The 20,606-nt window shown below is 42.4% G+C and overlaps 1 protein-coding gene across 1 annotated transcript in view; it reads left to right on the top strand.

Moving 5' to 3' along the window:
- Window positions 1-20,606, top strand: part of LOC114667866 (proprotein convertase subtilisin/kexin type 5) — a 102,545-nt gene that overhangs the window by 70,050 nt on the left and 11,889 nt on the right. The window contains exons 10-14 of the mRNA XM_051920285.1: window positions 5,709-5,948; window positions 10,674-10,919; window positions 14,064-14,259; window positions 17,727-17,933; window positions 19,854-19,995. Of these exons, the coding sequence (XP_051776245.1) occupies window positions 5,709-5,948; window positions 10,674-10,919; window positions 14,064-14,259; window positions 17,727-17,933; window positions 19,854-19,995 (1,031 nt within the window). The remainder of the gene's footprint in view (window positions 1-5,708; window positions 5,949-10,673; window positions 10,920-14,063; window positions 14,260-17,726; window positions 17,934-19,853; window positions 19,996-20,606) is intronic.

The raw sequence follows: 20,606 nt of genomic DNA, 5'->3' as shown, positions 1-20,606 counted from the left end.
GCAACAGAAACACATAAAGTTAAGAAAAATCTTAATGCTAAAGTGAGATTGGGAACAGAGTATAAAAGTTCATATTCAACCACAAACTCTAAGAATCTTAAGGAAGTCCAACCAAGAGACTCTTCTTTTGGAACTTTGCCGGCTTTTAGAAATCTTAGGCGTGGAATTTCTGTAAAAAACAAAATTCCGCCAAATCGCCAATTAACCAGAATTGTGACACATGATTTCGTCGTGTGTCCCATCTCGTATATATATAGGGGCCTTAAGATAGTGGGATGGGGAGGGAGATATTGTCCATTCGCTCATAGAACGATCCTAAAGTAAATTTACTTTATGGTTGGTTCTAGAGCGGACAATACCTACTCACCCCACTGTCTAAAACGTTACGTGCCGACTATATTATTATGATGTTTGGGTTACAAATATCATCTTGCTGCACAGAACGACTTGGGGCGATGATTTATTTGTGGCAGGGATGTGACAATGAGTCACAGGACCGGTTATTTGTTTATTTGAGCACCAGCGCAGTTCAAAAGAAATGAGACACGCACCACACAATAATACTAAATCATTACAGCATCACATCATTCTCCTGAAATTTGCTGCAATTAGGGATTGTTAAAGCCCATGTAAATTATTTGACACGTTATTTTATGTAACAAAAAGGTGCATTAATACAAAACCGGCAATTTTTTGTCACCCCCTCAGAGCTGGTACCCGGTGCGGGCCGCACCCGCCTTCCTATGCCACTGGGATGACCGGTACTTGTGTACTAAACGGACGGCATGACAAAGGAAAACAGAAGTGTTTTGACAAATTCATAACATGTATTGGAATAAAAAAATATATATAGAAATTTACAAAAGAATATACAGTATAGAAATTGGATTATAGAAATTCATACGTACAATTGGAACTTATTAGGTTTCAATTTGGCTCAGTGGGGGAGGTTTCACTGCCATCCGTTTAGTACCCAAGTACTGATGACCTGTTCTGATGCGCACGTCGTATGGCGCAAACCAGCCCTGGACAGGACAGCAGCCCCTTTTTGGGACCACCGACGCTCACCACAAAGCACAGGTTAAAGAAGAGTCAAACATTTAAGTAACTTGCACATTTTTGAGAATGTGTAAAAAAAGAAAGCCAGAATACCCAGAGAAACACCCATACAGACAGGAGGACAACATGCGGTGGCTGCAGGTTCTCATTCTAACCCTTTTCTTAATTAGTGACCTGTTTTTGCTGCTATTTAACTTGTTTTGAATTAATTTTGAATTCATTCAGAGCCCTCAATTGTTTCTTTTTCCTTAATTAGCTGCCAAACAATAATGAGATACAAAATGAAGCAAAACATGACTAGCAAACTGTGACCATCACACAATATCTGAAAATAAAGAAAGGTGAAGGTCTCAGGAATGCTGATCTGCTCAGGTCCATAAAACATTTCAACAGTTGCTCTTAGAAATAGACAATCGGCAATTTCTGAAATGTCTGCTGTTGCACAATGAGAGCAGCAACAAGCCATGGAATTAAAGAACAAGTTTAATTGACAACAAGAATCGGTTCCTAATTAAGCAACTGGTTGGAGTGAAATTGGTTGGAGTTTTGAGGCCCTGACTTAGTTGGTCTTCTGTTGGTTCCCTCACTTCACGTTTCATTTCTGTTTGGGTGCCATTTAGTGAAAGAAATGAAGCAATTCAGAGGAATGAGGAAGAAATTCAGGGGGAACAAATCATGAAAAACCCAGTGACCCTGTGTTCAGATTCAGCGGGTTGGATAACGGATGGATGGATGGAAATCATGAAAAACAAGTCAATTAAAATGAAAGAAAAAGGAGATAATTAGCAGCAAAAACTTTAAGAAAAGGGTTAGAGTGAAAACCTGCAGCCACTTGCGGCCCCCCAGGACTGGAGTTGAGGACCCCTGCTTTAGAGATTGGTTTTCTCCTCTGATTAGGAAACATTTTGTAATTAAACATACAAACCACTAGGGGGCGCCATGACCACGTTTAACAGCCAGTTACTGTTACACAACCAGACATCAGAATTTGACATAAAAATAGAAGAGCAGAACGTTCAGGACCACAACGCAGGCCTTCACAGGACGCTGTAGCTTTCATATTTAGCTGTCCTGTTGTTTCAAACTGTTTTTTCCTGTCGTGTGTCATATCAGACAATATGAACAAACGGCAATACCTGAGAGGGAAAACAAAAAGAAAGAATTTGTAACATAAAACGAGGCTCTTGCACAATTTTCAGCTTTCTCTAAAAGAGATGGGAAACAATACAAACAAAGAATCACTTTAATGTTAAAAATTAAAAAAATAAATAACTTTTAAACAGAAAAAAATAACGGAGCTCCAAAAGTGCATCCTACCATTAGCAAGTTATATATGCGCCTACTGAATTAATCTTAACGCAAAATAAATTGGCAAATAGACATTAATATTGTTTAAGTACTACAATATATATATATTAAAGTTACGTAATGTTTTACATAGAGAGCTAACTACAGTCAGAATACACTATCAGACTGTATGAACAAACAGCAATAGCTGAAAGGGCAAAGGGAAGAAAAAAAGAATGAAATTGTAACATAAAACGGGGCTCCTGCACAGTTTTCTGGAGTGCTTCTATTCAATTTTTTCTAAAAGAGATTGGAAACAATACAAACAAAGAATCACTTCAATGCTAAAAATAAATAATTTTTAAACAGAAAAAAATAAAAGCAGCTCCAAAACGCGCCTGCTGATATAAGGACATGAGTACCCATTAAATGCACCCCAACCGAGAGCGTGCAACACATCCTCTCCCAATGATTGGTTCCTACCTAACATTATGTACATCAGGGTTCCCCAACTCCGGTCCTGGAGGGCCACAGTGGCTACAGGTTTTCATTCTAACCCTTTTCTTAATTAGTGACCCGTTTTTGCTGCTAATTGAATTCTTTTGAATTAATTTTATTTGAATTGCTCTTGAAGACTCGGACCCCTTAATTGTTTCTTTTTCCTTAATTAGCAGCCAAAAAATAATTATATATAAAATGAACTAAAACATGGCGGCACGGTGGCGCAGTGGGTAGCGCTGCTGCTTCGCAGTTGGGAGATCTGGGGACCTGGGTTCGCTTCCCGGGTCCTCCCTGCGTGGAGTTTGCATGTTCTCCCCGTGTCTGCGTGGGTTTGCTCCGGTTTCCTCCCACAGTCCAAAGACATGCAGGTTAGGTGGATTGGCGATTCTAAATTGGCCCTAGTGTGTGCTTGGTGTGTGGTTGTGTTTGTGTGTATTGGCACCCTGCCCAGGATTGTTCTTGCCTTGTGCCCTGTGTTGGGTGGGATTGGCTCCAGCAGACCCCCGTGACCCTGTGTTTGGATTCAGCGGGTTGGAAAATGGATGGATGGACTAAAACATGACCAACAAACTGTGTTGATCATACAATATCTGAAAATTAAGAAAGGTGAAGGTCTCATGGAACGCTGATCAGCTCAGGTCCACCAAACATCCACCAGTTGCTCTTAGAAAAGAGAAAATCACCAATTTCTGAAATGTCTGCTATTGCTCAATGAGGGTAGCAACAAGCTAAGGAATTAAAGAACGAGTTTAATTAACAACAATTGCATCCATCCATTTTCCAACCCGCTGAATCCAAACACAGGGTCACGGGGGTCTGCTGGAGCCAATCCCAGCCAACACAGGGCACAAGGCAGGAAACAATCCTGGGCAGGGTGCCAACCCACCGCAGGACACACACAAACACACCCACACACCAAGCACACACTAGGGCCAATTTAGAATCACCAATCCACCTAACCTGCATGTCTTTGGACTGTGGGAGGAAACCGGAGCGCCCGGAAGAAACCCACGCAGACACGGGGAGAACATGCAAACTCCACGCAGGGAGGACCCGGGAATCGAACCCAGGTCCCCAGATCTCCCAACTGCGAGGCAGCAGCGCTACCCACTGCGCCACCGTGCCGCCCATTAACAACAATTCTCGGCACCTAATTAAGCATCTGGTTGGAGTTTGAGGGTCTGTTGGCTCACTCACTTCACATTCCATTTCTGTTTAAGGAAAGAAATGAAGCAATTCAGAAGAACGGTGAAGAAATTCAGGGTAACAAATCTTAAACAAGCAAGTCAATTAAAATTAATTCAAAAGAAGTTAATTAGCAGCAAAAACAAGTCACTAATTAAGAAAAGGGTTAGAATGAAAACCTGCAGCTACTGGGGCCCTCCAGGACTGGAATTGGGGACCCCTTATGTACATATTACATCAAAGTAGTATAACAATTTTGGGGAAATACAAAAAAAAAAAAAGTACAAAAAAATATAACACAGAAAAGCAGATGAACCCTGTTACAAGTGCATCATTTACCTGGGGTGGAGATGGCAGCAGGACGCACTATAGGGCAGCGTTTCTCAGCCTTTAAGTATTTGCAACCCAAGTTTTCATAACAGTTTTAATCGCGCCCCCCCCCCTAATGTTTTTTTGAAAGGAGCCCACTAATACCAATTTGTTCTTTTTTAATTAATGATATATCATAGATGCATATTTTATTATACCTACTTAACTTTTATCGACATTTATCTAACTCTATATTTCTTTTTTCTAGTATCAGAATGTAGTTTAAGTTAATTTGTTTTGGTTTCAATAGATGTATTTTTCATATTTTTGATTCGTTTTCTTTTTTTCACATCTTCGCACCCCCCCTTTTTGTTACTTCGCGCCCCCCTAGGGAGGCCCGCCCTACAGTTTGAGAACCACTGCTATAGGGGAAGAAGGTAAGCAGTGCGGTACTGTGGGCAATGGTCTTCTGGGAAACCTTCATTCCTGGCAGTCATGTCGATGTTAGTTGGTCACGTGCCGCCTTCCTAATGTAAACTACATGGTTCACGATACTCCCTTATGACGACTTTGGCCTCTTCCACCAAGATGATGTGCCCTCGCCACACTGCACAAATTGTTTGGGAATGGTTTGAGTAGGCGGCACGGTGGCACAGTGGGTAGCGCTGCTGCCTCGCAGTTGGGAGACCTGGGGACCCGGATTCGCTTCCCGGGTCCTCCCTGCGTGGAGTTTGCATGTTCTCCCCGTGTCTGCGTGGGTTTCCTCCAGGCGCTCCGGTTTCCTCCCACAGTCCAAAGACATGCAGGTTAGGTGGATTGGCGATTCTAAATTGGCCCGGGTGTGTTTGTGTGTGTCCTGCGGTGGGTTGGCACCCTGCCCGGGATTGGTTCCTGCCTTGTGCCCTGTGTTGGCTGGGATTGGCTCCAGCAGACCCCCGTGACCCTGTGTTCGGATTCAGCGGGTTGGAAAATGGATGGATGGATGGATGGTTTGAGTAACATGAAAAAGAGTTCAAGATGTTGACTTGGCCTCTAAATTCTCTAGACCTCAATTTCTGTGGGATGTCCTGGAAAAGCAAGTCCGATCCATGGAGGCCTCACATTGCAACTCCCTGGGCTTAAAGGTCCTGCTGCTGACATCGTCTTGGCGCAGGTGCCACGGGACACCTTTCAGGGACACCTCTTGTGGAGACCGTGTCTGGATGGGTCAGCACAAAGGGGGACCCACACGATATTAGTCAGGTGCTGTTAAAGCTGTGGCTGAGTAGTGCATGTCGTGTTCTCTTCCGTAAACTTTGTTTTTCCCCAGAAGCTCTGATTTCCACGTTTTAAAACAAGCTGCCTAATTGCCTTTTTTTCTTTTCCAGAGTGCAGTTATTTGTATCTTCTGCTTGACGGCATTTGTAAGGCCACCTGTCCCGAGGGTTACTTTGAGGACTTTGACCAGGGGAAGTGTGTTCAATGCCATCCTACCTGTGCCACCTGCTCGGGGACCACCTATAATGACTGTGACAGCTGTTCTATTTACTACCCCAAGCTTTATGAAGGGCAGTGCTTTGAGCAATGTCCTGATGGTACCTATGAACTCTCTTCAGAGCAATGTCAAGGTAGGAAACATTTCTGGGGGTAACATAGCTCCCCCCCATGTTCGGTGGGGAAGGCAGAAGCTTGCAGAAAGCAGACCATTTACTAGCCTTCTGATATTGTACAAGATGCTGAACAGGTTAAAGGTCAAGGGCACAATGGCGTCACTGCTCAGGAACCACCCAGAATATTTATAATTCAGGCCGGAGAACCAGGTTCATTAGTTGTGGTGGAGTGTGCTTCTTAGTTATTCTTCAAATTATTCTTATGGTTATTTGACTTTTGCTTCTGTGAATGTGAACTTGTTTGCATTGGACTGCCCTTTTTGGGCAATTCCTTCTGCCTTATTGTGCTGTGTTTACAATTTTTTTTGCTCTCTTTGTCATAAAATGGAGTCTCAAACCTGGCAAAATAGATGCCATGGCTCAAGAAGAATCGATTAAAGTGGGCCAGGATGCTTATTATAAAGCCAGGTCATTTATTAAAAAAATGTTTAGTTCTCCTAACCTCCATTTCACAAAGATCATTTCATGACTTGCACACAAAAAATTTTAACATGATGATCTGAGCACAAAGGCTTCCAACATTTTTAACAATTTTTGAAACATAGGCAGGTCGGGTGAAAAACCAATGACATTGTAGAAGTAACAAAGTCCAGAGGGTCAATAAAACCAAAGAGTCCAGGAATCAAACTTCTCATAATGAATATTCACATCGTTCTACATCAGGCCGACGCGTTTCGGGACTCAGCCCTTCATCAGGGCCGGACAAACTAGAAACTACAGACAAATCAGTTTCACATCTCATTAAGACTTAGGAATACATACTCTGAAAAGGGGTATCCACAATCCAACCTTACCAAAGGTGCAAGTTTTCAAAGCACCTCCCAGTGCAAAGCGTCTGCAAATGTGATTAACGGGCCTGTTCCCAATTTGAAAGTCACTGGATTGATAATCAGTTCTGGTGCGCCCATAGATCAAATACATTAATTAAATTAGGAGTTTGTTAAAACCTCATCGCTTCCAGCAGGGGGCGCTCTATCCCTGGTATTATGCTCTTTATCGATGCAGAACAGACTGGCGCCATATACCCATCTCTTTTGTAAACATGGTGGAAATAATCAGATGAAAGAAATATGGTACAAAAAGAGATATACGAGGTGAGAGACAAAAATAACTGGATTGGAAAAACATCCAATATATTTATTGATGAATTACAGCATTCTAAAGATTGTCACCTTCTATATACTCGCCCTCCCGATCTCTACACCACTCCATACGTATCTTCCATTGATTGAAACAGTGCTGGAAGTCTTTTTGCTTGAGACTCTTCAACAGGCTTCACTTTATCCATTGAAGAAAAATGTGTTCCCTTCAGGTCACTTTTGATTTTTGGGAACAAGTAAAAATCGCAGGGATCTAAATCGGGTGAATAGGGAGGATGGTCGAGGACAGAAATGTTTTTGTCGGTCAAAAACTGCTTTACGATAAAAGCAGTACGATCGTTTCAAACAATCTGATTCACCGTTTTGATGTTTTCATCTGTCCAAGACGAGCGTGGGCGACCTGGGCGTTGGATGTCTGCCACATTTTCTTGTCCTTCCTTGAAACGTTTGTGCCACTCAAAAACATGCGTGCGAGACAAACCGTCATCACCGTACATTGTTTTTATCATTTCATAAGTTTCTGCGGCCGTTTTGTTCAATTTCGCGAGAAATTTGATGTCGATTCGCTGTTTGATTTTTTCACTCGACATTATATTGGCAACTCGTGTAGCGATTGTTGCGTAAATACTGACTGGACTCTTCACAGGATATACCTAGCCAGTCGGCAGTTTGAGGGGGCGTGTAGGAGGGGATTTACTGTAGTTCTAGGATTCACGTTCGGCCGACCTCCAGACGATTTTCCAGGAAAGCCCCAAGCCTAGTCAAGTTATTTTTGTGCCTCACCTCATATGTATTTATCAGTATGCTGCTGCTGGAGTATGTAAATTTCCCCTTGGGAATTAATAAAGTATCTATCTATCTATCTATCTATCTATCTATCTATCTATCTATCTATCTATCTATCTATCTATCTATCTATCTATCTATCTATCTATCTATCTATCATATATTGCCTTTCAGATCTATCTATCTATCTATCTATCTATCTATCTATCTATCTATCTATCTATCTATCTATCTATCTATCTATCTATCTAATCCTGCCTACTATACTAAAATTAATATCTGTCTATTACATGGTACGTTTAATATATATCAATTAAAAATACTACCTATCTACCATATACACTTGTGTTTAAGTTCTCCCGTGGATAAGTCGGGACTTGATTTTACTGTATAATTTTCGGTATTTTATAATGTTGGTCGTATAAGTCGAATGTGGAAAACTCACGCTATTGGTCCAAGAGATTATGATATGCTAATGCCCAAATGAGAGAGTAACCAATGAGCACACGGCCTTTTTTTCTATATGGGTGCGACAACGGGTCAGCATGTCCTCCTTACCTCTCTGTCTCTATTGTGCTTACGTGACCACATGGCAATATCCAAACTTTTCCAAAGTGACGTTTGCACTGTTTTGTATCTATCTATCTATCTATCTATCTATCTATCTATCTATCTATCTATCTATCTATCTATCTATCTATCTATCTATCTATCTATCTATCTATCTATCTATCTATCTATCTATCTATCTATCTATCTAACTTGCTTTAAAAGACAACATCAATTCCCACAAAAATACAACTCATAATTGATTTATACATACTTACCCAAGCCGGAAAGAAGCCAAGGAACAGTGCAGTCATCACAGCCAGTTCTTCAGGTGGAGAAATGCCGAGACTATACACTGTGAAATAAATACCCTTGACACACAAAAAGGGTCTGGGGCAGCCACCCGAATACTTGAAACCTGGCTGCAAAAAAGGGAAATAAGTAGCACAGTTGAGTACAGAGTTGAGTCCAGAACAGAACTGAAGTTACAGCGGAAGTGGTCTTGTATTTATGGCAGGCAGGTGGAAATGGGGTCATTGGGGCCCGGAACTGGAAGTGATGTCCTTGGTTGGGGGGGGGAACCAGAAGTGATGTCTTCCTGAATCAGGCTGAATTTCCCGTGTCCGGTCTGTAGAGATAAAAGAGAAAGGTTTAATGCTCCCCGCCACCCCCTGGCCTGGAGTGGAATTGACATCTTTTGATTCATGTATCTGCCTCCCACATGCATGCATGCGATAATGCCCAGCGGCATAGAGATGGCTTCTGACTTTGTGACGGGTGCACCTACTCTATAAATAATATTAGTATTCGTGCAAATACTTCCCATGTTTGAAGAAGACTCTCAGCGTTCTTCCTACGTGTTTCCTCACGAGTTTCAGAACTGCAGGTCTGACATTGTGGTCAGCAACACAGGAGCGCCACAGGGGACTGTACTTTCTCCGGTCCTGTTCAGCCTATATACATCGGACTTCCAATACAACTCGGAGTCCTGCCGTGTGCAAAAGTTCGCTGGCGACACTGCTATCGTGGGCTGCATCAGGAGTGGGCAGGAGGAGGAGTATAGGGACCTAATCAATGACTTTGTTAAATGGTGCGACTCAAACCACCTACACCTGAACACCAGCAAAACCAAAGAGCTGGTGGTGGATTTTAGGAGGCCCAGACCCCTCATGGACCCCGTGATCATCAAAGGTGACTGTGTGCAGAGGGTGCAGACCTATAAATACCTGGGAGTGCAGCTGGATGATAAATTAGACTGGACTGCCAATACTGATGCTCTGTGCAAGAAAGGACAGAGCCGGTTATACTTCCTTAGAAGGCTGGCGTCCTTCAACATCTGCAATAAGATGCTGCAGATGTTCTATCAGACAGTTGTGGCGAGCGCCATCTTCTACACGGTGGTGTGCTGGGGAGGCAGCATTAAGAGGAAAGACGCCTCACGTCTGGACAAACTGGTGAGGAAGGCAGGCTCTATTGTTGGCATGGAGCTGGACAGTTTAACATCTGTGGCAGAGCAAAGGGCGCTCAGCAGGCTCCTATCAATTATGGAGAATCCACTGCATCCACTTAATAGTATCATCTCCAGACAGAAGAGCAGCTTCAGCGACAGACTGCTGTCACTGTCCTGCTCCACTGACAGATTGAGAAGATCGTTCCTCCCCCAAACTATGCGACTGTTTAATTCCATCCGGGGGGGTAAACGTTAACATTTAACATTATACATAGTTATTGTCTGTTTTTCACCTGCATTATTATCATTCTTTAATATTATTTATTGTATCAGTATGCTGCTGCTGAAGAATGTGAATTTCCCATTGGGATTAATAAAGTATCTATCTATCTATCTATCTATCTATCTATCTATCTATCTATCTATCTATCTATCTATCTATCTATCTATCTATCTATCTATCTATCTATCTATCTATCTATCTATCTATCTATCTATCTATCTATCTTTTGTCTGGCTATTCCTGTCTCAATTGCATTTGACTGAGCAACCAAAGTGAAACTGACCAATCAGGCCAAAGCCAGACCAAATCAATCAGGTAAATGGCTGAGACTAGACACACACAAACACATAAGCACACACTGACATTAATGTTTTATTATAAAATGTTACGAGCTTTTCATCGTCTTTGAATTTCTGTATATTAGTTAGAGTATGTGTTGTACTGATTTTTTATTATTCATTGTTTCTGTGGTCTGAAACATTCAAAAGCAAATAGCTTTTCCTCTTCTTTTTTAGAATGTGATCAGACATGCTCCAAGTGCACTGGGCCTGACCCGACTGACTGCACCAAATGCAAAAAAGGATTAGCCCTGGATCCCAATTCCATGATGTGCGGTGTGATCGGAGATTCCGAATGTCCTCCCAAGATGTTCCTGCACGAGAAGCTCTTCAGTTGTATCGCCTGCCAGGACCTGTGCGAATCGTGTCACGGACCAGAATCTTATGATTGTGATACCTGCCTTCTACCCAGCTACTTTTACAGTAAGAGGAACCCAAGTGCTTTAGAAATGAGTGTGAAGTTCAATTTGCAGTACTTGATCTTCAACGATATTCAACTGTTTGGGTGTCAGGGTGGCACTTTGGAGCAGCAGCTCCAAGGACTCGAGTTCTGTTCCAGGTCTTGTCAGTGTAGGTTTGTGTGCTCTCCCTGTGTTAAGATGAGTTAACACCGGGCTCTCCAGATTCATCCCAATGATGTGCAGATTAGATTAGCTAATTAAAAAAAATGTCTTTGGGGGTTGAAGATGAAGTGAAACCCACACAGACATGGAGACAACCACTGTGCTCAGAAATAATAGCTGGGATGCTGGATCCATGAGACACTGTGCTAATATATCTATACTAGATGTACTACCTATACAAAATGGATTGAAATCTAAACAATCAATGTAGACCTCAGCAATAGCATTTTCAGTGCACCATCCATTGGAATGTACTTTGTAATGCATATAATAATAAAATGCATTGCGTTTTCCACGAACATTTGTAGTAATAAAATGCATTACTTCAAATGTCTGTGATGTGCCAGTTGTTGGAATTATAAATGCAATGCATATATCTGTGTTATATGCCATTTGAAATGGGATTTGTGAAAGCAGTGTTAATGTTTGTGATTAACCATCTGTTGGACTGACAAACGCAATGTATATGCCTCTGTTATATTCCATTTGCCATAGTATTCATGAAAGCAGTGTTAATGTTTGTGAGTCGCCATATGCGGAATGACATACGCAGGGCATTTAATTACTACAAATGTTTGTGATACGCCATCTGTTGGATTGACAAATGCAATGCATTTTATTACTAAAAATGTTTGTCATGTTTCAGCTGTTTCTAATGCAGTGCACATGTCTCTGTTATGCACTACTTGGTATGGGATTCATAGAAGCCGTGTTAACGTTTGTGATACGCCATCTGTTGGAATGAGAAACGTAATGCATTTTTTATTACTAAAAATGTTTGTGATGCCGCATCTGTTTGGAATTACAAATGCAATGTATATGTCTCAGCGGCACGGTGGCGCAGTGGGTAGCGCTGCTGCCTCGCAGTTTGGAGACCGCAGGTTTGTTTCCCGGGTCATCCCTACGTGGAGTTTGCATGTTCTCCCCATGTCTGCATGGGTTTCCTCCAGGTACTCCGGTTTCCTCCCACAGTCCAAAGACATGCAGGTTAGGTGCATTAGTGATCCTAAATTGTCCCTAGTGTGTACTTGGTGTGTGTGTGTGTGTGCACACCCTGTGGTGGGCTGGCACCCTGCCCGGGGTTTGTTTCCTGCATTGCGCCCTGTGTTGGCTCCAGCAGACCCCCGTGACCCTGTAGTTAGGATATAGCGGGTTGGATAATGGATGGATGGATGTATATGTCTCTGTTATATGCCATTTGGTTTGTGATTTGTAAAATCAGTGTTAATGTTTGTGATGCACCATCAGTTGGAATGACAGGAACATATCTGGATTTCTCACCATTTATCTTTTTTTTTTTCTACGCACCTATTTATTTATTTAAAGAGCTTCTGTGAAAAGCCAAATTTCCCAATGGGGAAATCAAAATGAAACTTTGCCAAAATACTTTAAAACGGATATAAATCTCAATGCTAATTGCACCTACAACCATGTGCCTTTACAACAACTATGGGTATCCCCAAGTCCTCTGCCTCACTCTATATAGAACCCTAACACTCAAATTTAAAAATGCTGAACTTCAAAGCATTAAATTAAACAGTCATAAAATTAAACAGCCTATACATTTCAGGGTATGTCCTTTGTAAGAGTAACAGATAACTGAACAAACCGATGTAGATAAGCCAGTGTAAAATGATACAAGGAGCATAGATAAAGAGTTGAGGTACCAGCTCGGTAACCCCATATAATCTGAAAGGTCTGAGGAAAATAAACACGTAATTAGTTGCAGAGATGTCTTTGCATACACAAGTTCAAAACAGAACTGAAGTAGGTAGCGGGTTTTCTGGGTTATCTGGGGATAGACGGCAGGAAGGGGCGGGCTTAGGAGTTTGGATATCATTGGTGGAAGGGCTGTCAATCATCCACTCTGCAGAGCGATAAAAAGAGACAGGCTCAGCAAACAGTGCCATCCCCTGGCTCTGCAGGTAACTGCATTCACTAGAGCCCTCAAGCAGCCTCCCATGCCCATGCGCGTGGCACAAGCCATCTGTTAAGAGCTTGTTTATGTGTTGTGTATTACAAAAGCACCTGCAGGAAATGGTAACCAGGAAATTGTAATCAGAGCTAGAAAAGTCAAAATTGGAATGAAGCCGTAAAAACCAACCGGCGAAGACTGAATACGAAAGACAAGAATCAGAACTGGGGCGGACACAAATGAAGAATCCTCATGCTAGGCCCACTTAAACTTAAAGTTGACTACCACTAAAAAAGAACATCAGGGTTACTGAGCCTGCCGTGCTGTGTGGTGTTTGTTGTATGTAAAGCTAGAGTGACATCACTAATCATTAAGAACGTGATGACACGTGGCGCCTGTGATGTCAAGCAAAGGAACACAACAAGACGTCAACAGGAAGCACCACCCTTAAAATGAAAACGAAAGCAAATAAGAGAAAAACATACCTGTGAAGAAGAGCGGTGTTTCGGGGTGGCAAGTGGTGCGACCACCCCAGACCCCACGCCACTTTTGAGGTCCGCGTATCCCGTTCGAGCGGATTTGTCAAGTTTTATTCTCCAGTCTGCGTGTTATCTTGCAAAAATTTAGCTGAATACCGTAATGAGAAAATCTGGCGTATGTTAACATTACTTTTATTAAATTTGCATGCAACTTTATACAGTCCACACATACTGGTAACAGCGTTTGACGTAACCAGCCCCACATGGGGTTGGTCAGCCCTAGGCCCCGCACGCCTCTGCCCGTGAAAGTAATTTAATATTATAGCGTCTCCCGGCGTTGCAAATACTCTCTAGAAACATAATTTGGAGTTTCTGCTCTGCTGGCCCCCAAAGCTCTTTGTAAAACGTAAAGCTTAGTCCAAGTGCATCCTGGTAATCGGACTTTCCCTAATTTGTTGTGTTCTATGGTACTCTGTGTAAAACTGAATAACAACTGAAGTAGGCCAGTTTCTCAATTGACTCATTTTTCCAAACTCATTGTTGCTTTCAGATGGCTCCTGTCTGCCCGAATGCCCGCCTGGCACGTTTAAGTCGAGTGAAGAAGCCGACGGCGTAGAACTTGGCCTGTGCTCTCCGTGTGACCACGTCTGCGCCACTTGCTCTGATGCCTCCTCCAAAGACTGCCTCACTTGTGCCTCAGGCTTTGTCAAATTCCAGAGCCTTTGTGTCGCAAATTGTCCGAATGGGTAAAACATTTAAATCTATCAACTATGTATCCTGTTGTGGACACGAGTTACGTTTTTATTTTCATTGAGCATTGAGATTGAGCAACATGTGGCAAGATCAGGAGTTATAGGGAACAGTCAAGTATTGGTGCACATGGGGTAGGTTGTGTTTTACTAACATGTTGGAATTCTGTGAGGAAGCAACAAAACAATACGACATTATTTAGCATTTGATGAGTTAGAACATGAGAGGTTAGTGATGACACTAATAGAAGTGGGAGTTCAGGGTGGGGTGTGTAGATGGGTGAAGAATTGGCTCAGACACAAGGAACAGAGGGAGATGGTGTGAGGAACCTTATCGGAATGGGCTGATGTTCAGCGTGGTGTCCAGCAGGGGTCAGTGCTGGAGGTCGGTGTTGTTTTTAATGTATTTAAATGATTTACATCTTGCCTGAGGGTGGCACGGTGGCGCTGTGGTAGTGCTGCTGCCTTGCAGTTAGGAGACCCGGGTTCGCATCCCGGGTCCTCCCTGCGTGGAGTTTGCATGTTCTCCCCGTGTCTGCGTGGGTTTCCTCCCACAGTCCAAAGACATGCAGGTTAGGTGGATTGGCGATCCTAAATTGTGTGGGTGTCCTGCGGTGGACTGGCGCCCTGCCCGGGATTTGTTCCTGCCTTGGGCCCTGTGCTGGCTGGGATTGGCTCCAGCAGACCCCTGTGTTAGGATATAGCAGGTTGGAAAATGACTGACTGACATCTTGCCTAAAGAAGGGCCCTGAGTTGACATCTTTCTAGTTAGCCAATAAAAGGTGTCATTTTGCTTAACTTGTCACTACAATGATTTGGATAGGAATATAAATAACAAGCTGGTTAAGTTCGCAGATGACACCGAGCTACAGTTAGGTCCAGAAATATTTGGATAGAGACAACTTTTTTCTAATTTTGGTTCTGTACTTTACCACAATGAATTTTAAATGAAACAACTCAGATGCAGTTGAAGTGCAGACTTTCAGCTTTAATTCAGTGGGGTGAACAAAACGATTGCATAAAAATGTGAGGCAACTAAAGCATTTTTTGAACACAATCCCTTCATTTCAGGGGCTCAAAAGTAATTGGACAATTGACTCAAAGGCTATTTCATGGGCAGGTGTGGGCAAGTCCGTCGTTATGTCATTATCAATTAAGCAGATAAAAGGCCTGGAGTTGATTTGAGGTGTGGTGCTTGCATGTGGAAGATTTTGCTGTGAACAGACAACATGCGGTCAAAGGAGCTCTCCATGCAGGTGAAAGAAGCCATCCTTAAGCTGTGAAAACAGAAAAAACACATCTGAGAAATTGCTACAATATTACGAGTGGCAAAATTTACAGTTTGTACATCCTGAGAAAGAAAGCAAACACTGGTGAACTCAGCAACGCAAAAAGACCTGGACGTCCACAGAAGACAACAGTGGTGGATGATCACAGAATCATTTCCATGGTGAAGAGAAACCCCTTCACAACAGCCAACCAAGTGAACAACACTCTCCAGGGGGTAGGCATATCGATATCCAAGTCTACCATAAAGAGAAGACTGCATGAAAGTAAATACAGAGGGTGCACTGCAAGGTACAAGCCTCTCATAAGCCTCAAGAATAGAAAGGCTAGATTGGACTTTGCTAAAGAACATCTAAAAAAAACAGCACAGTTCTGGAAAAACATTCTTTGGACAGATGAAACCAAGATCAACCTCTACCAGAATGATGGCAAGAAAAAAGTATAGAGAAGCTCATTATCCAAAGCATAGCACATCATCTGTAAAACACGGTGGAGGCAGTGTGATGGCTTGGGCGTGCATGGCTGCCAGTGGCACTGGGACACTAGTGTTTATTGATGATGTGACACAGGACAGAAGCAACCGAATGAATTCTGAGGTGTTCAGAGACATACTGTCTGCTCAAATCCAGCTAAATACAGCAGTCAAATTGATTCATGATACAGATGGACAATGACCCAAAACATACAGCCAAAGCAACCCAGGAGTTTATTAAAGCAAAGAAGTGGAAAATTCTTGAATGGCCAAGTCAGTCACCTGATCTTAACCCAATCGAGCAGGCATTTCACTTGTTGAAGACTAAACTTCAGACAGAAAGGCCCACAAACAAACAGCACCTGAAAGCCGCTGCAGTGAAGGCCTGGCAGAGCATTAAAAAGGAGGAAACCCAACATCTGGTGATGTCCAGGAGTTCAAGACTTCAGGCTGTCATTGCCAGCAACGAGTGTTCAACCAAGTATTAGAAATGAACATTTTATTTCCAGTTATTTAATTTGTCCAATTACTTTTGAGCCCCTGAAATGAAGGGATTGTGTTCAAAAAATGCTTTAGTTGTCTCCCATTTTTATGCAATCGTTTTGTTCACCCCACTGAATTAAAGCTGAAAGTCTGCACTTCAACTGCATCGGAGTTGTTTCATTTAAAATTCATTGTGGTAATGTACAGAACCAAAATTAGAAAAAAGTTGTCTCTGTCCAGATATTTATGGACCTAACTGTAGATGGACTGGCAGATAATCGAGAATCAGTTGAATCATCACAGAGGGACTTGGACAGCAGACAGGCTTGGGCAGATTTGTGGCAGGTGAAGGTTAATGTCAGTAAACGTGAAGTGTTACATGTAGGAAGTAAAAATGTGAAGTTTGAATAGACAACGGGAGGTCTGAAAATCGAGAGTCCGCCTCATGAGGAGGATTTAGGAGTCATAGTGGACTTGTCACTATCAACTGACAGACAATGTTCAGAAGCCACTAAGAAGGCTAACAGAATGTCAGATTATATAGCGCCCTGCTGTGTGGAGGATCTGCTCAAAGTTTATAACACACTGATAAGGACTCATCTGGAGACCTGTGTGCAGTTTTGGTTGACAAGCTACAAAAAAAAAAAAAGACATAGCAGCACTAGAAGCAGTCCAGAGAAGAGCGACTAGGCTGATTCCAGGGCTACAGGGTTTGAATTATGAGGAAAGATTAACACAGCTGAGCCTTTAGAGTTTAAACAAAACAAGATTTAGAGGTGACCTGACTGAAGAGTTTAAAATTATGAAGGGAATTAGAACAGTGGATCGAGGCGGTGACTTTAAAATGAGTTCATCAGGAACACGGGCACACAGTTGGAAACTTGTTAAAGGGTAAATATTTCACAAATGTTAGTTTACCTTCACCCAGAGAACCACAGACACGTGAAATAAGAGACCAAGTAGTGTGGTAGATGATAAGAATTTAGGGACCTTCAAAACTCGACCCTGTGTTATCTTGTATGAATTAAGTGGATGAGATTGACAAGCTTTGTTGGGTTTAATGGCCTGTTCTCATTGTTTTCTTTTCTAACTGCTAAATTGAGGATGAGATAACAAATGGCAATTGATAAAACATTTACGAGATGTTCACAAAGCGCAATAGATGAGGGTTACTTGGAACAAATTGCAGCCGCTCTCTCAGTCTGTTTTGCTTCGTTTGCAGATACTATCGAGGAAAGTCCCAGTGTGAGAAGTGTGACCTATCCTGTCAGTCATGTTCTGGACCAGGCCCCGAGGATTGCTTGTGTCCCCCTCAAGCTTTTCAGTTGCAGGATACCAAGCTCTGCGCTGAGCGCTGCCCAGAGAGATTCTACCAGGAGAAGCGAGTGTGCAAGCCGTGTCACTCCAGCTGCAAAACCTGTAAAGGCAAGTCACGCTGAGATGCATTCTGTACCATCCTAACCTGTAATCAGATGGACTTTTATAAATGTTAGTTTACTAGCTGGTACAGTTCATGATAAGTTATGGACTGTTGGTCTAGCCCAGGGGTGGGCAAATTCATTCCTGGAGGGCCGCAATGGCTGCAGGTTTTTGTTCCAACCAAATTGCTTAATAAGAAGCACTTATTGCTCTAGAAACACTTCTGCTTCATTTTAGTTATCTCCCTCGTTAAGATTTTGAACCCTTATTGCTTATTTAAGTCTTAAACAGCTGCATTCTTGGTTTTTAATTGCTCCTTATTAGCAATAAGATGCAAATGACAAAAGAAACCAGCAGTTATCCATTTTGCTTGTTACCCTTTACACCTGTGTGTATTTATCGTGCACTGTTTGGTTTAATTAAATACTTGGAAGGAAAGAAAAGAGAAAAAAGTGAAGGATTGAGAATTACCCATCCATTTTACACTTCAAAGTATTTGGATGATATTCTTAGAATGGAAAACAAAATCTAGGATATGAGAATGACTTGACAAAGCAGAGTTAAAGCACTAACAAGCCATGAAATGTAATTATTGGCAAGGATTGTTTTCTAATTAAGCAACTGGGTTGGAACAAAAACCCGCAGCCACTGCGGCCCTCCAGGAATGAATTTGCCCACCCCTGGTCTAGTGTGTTAATCTATGTGCAGAAACGTCATCTAATTCAGTTAATTCAACAGAATGGAACTGCAGTCTGCAATACAACAGGGGCACTCAATGGCATCCTTCTCGACAAGGCGCTTGTCATATGTTGTGGTGATGGACATTTTGATTCACTTTATTGATTAAATTCTTTCGAACCACATGTTTACATGAATCAGTTCTTTTGATTCATCAAAAGGAATCGAGGTTGGGAAGTTGGGTTCTTCTTTAATTTCATGGCAAATATAAAATTTAGCAATTCATACCTCATTATATATAATAAACTAGCAAAATACCTGCGCTTCGCAGCGGCAAAGTACTGCTTTAAAATTTTTATTAAGAAGAAAAGTAAACCTTTTTAAACTGAGGGAAAATATACTAATAATTATTTGTTAAGGATCTCTTTGTATACCACGTTGTCAGTTCGGCCCTCCGGTTGTAATATGACCAAGCTGTGCGCTGAGCTCACTCTTGAGCATGCAACGTATAGTTGGCCATGTGAAAAGCATTCTTGCCTCAAATCAATGCCAACCTTTTGAAGGGTCTGTCCCTGAGACTTATTAATTGTCATTGCGAAGCAGAGCCTTACTGGAAATTGGAGGCGTTTGAATTGAAATGGGTTTCATCGATAACCTAATTTCCCTTGTTGGGGTCCTGCTCTGCCACACCCTGCCCCTGGCACACTCTGTCCTACCTTCCAACCAGTCTGGGTGAGTTCCCCTGAAAGCCGTGGAATAACGCAAAGTGTTAAAAAAAGGGAGATTAGAGAGAGATGGATATTAGGCCGTGCAAGTCTTCAAGTACATGATAAGGTATCTCAGCAGGAAGTCCGCGTTTTAATATTTGTAATGCACGTCTATTAAGAAATCCTCAGACTGTAAAAAAATTCTTTTGTAACCCACTGGTGAGGTTGACAGACCATATCATAATTGAGGAAGTGATAAATATAATTCTGACTGTACACCTCATTGAGCAATCTGACCGTCCCAAGTGTATTTGACCAGTAGACCAGCAGCATTGTGGTGTGAACAAAAGAAAATTACATTTAGTAGCAAATGTGTCAAGGAAACAGCCTGCAAAAGGCTGGCAGTGCCATGTTTGCTCTGGTGTAGGTGTAGCATGGCTGGCGTAAATGAGGTGGGAATAAGTTTTATCAAGCATGTTTGAGGCACCATTGGTGAACGTGTACCCATTGAAGTAAAAACGCAAAATAGATGATAAATATTTAAGAAAGGCGTGCTTGATAGTAACTGCCTTGTTTGACTTCATAGACTCGACACCGCAGGGCTGCCTGACGTGTGACTGGGGAAGCACACTCCTGGACGGGGTCTGTTACCCTCGGTGTGCAGAGCAGAGGTACCTGTCCAAAAAGGTGAGTAACAGTCTAAGTCATCTCATTATTTTATAAGACAATACATGCACAAAATGTCTCTGGGCACCTGACCATCACACCTATATGAGCATGATGGGCGTCCCATTGAAAACCCATACCTATTAATATGGAGTTAGCCCTAAACTTGGCGACTGTTACAGCCTCCACTCTTCTTTCCACGTGGCTTTTGGAGGGTGTATTTAGGGGGGTTTGTGTCCGTTCATCCTTTTGTGAGGTCAGTTGGATGAGAAGACCTGACTCATAATCTGAGTTATAACTCATCCCAAAGGTGTTCAATAGAGTTGAGGTCAGGGCTCTGTGCAGAGTTCCTCCATGTTTTTATGGACCCGGCTTTGTGCACAGGGGCACAGACGTCCTGGAACAGAAAAGGGTCTTCACTAAACTGTTGGCTCAAAGTTGGATGCACACAATTGGTTAAAATGTCTTCGTATGTTGTAACAATAGCAGGACCCTTCACTGAAACCACCAGCCCTCCTCCACCAAACTTTACAGTAGGCACTATGCAGTCCAGATGGCAGTGTTCTCCTGGCATCTATCAAACCCAGACTCGTCCATCAGTCTGCCAGGTAGTGAAGTGTGATTCATCACAC

Source organism: Erpetoichthys calabaricus, chromosome 17, assembly GCF_900747795.2.
Source record: "Erpetoichthys calabaricus chromosome 17, fErpCal1.3, whole genome shotgun sequence".
In the NCBI taxonomy this organism is placed as follows: Eukaryota; Metazoa; Chordata; class Cladistia; order Polypteriformes; family Polypteridae; genus Erpetoichthys; species Erpetoichthys calabaricus.
This window is presented reverse-complemented; position numbering and strand designations above follow the sequence as displayed.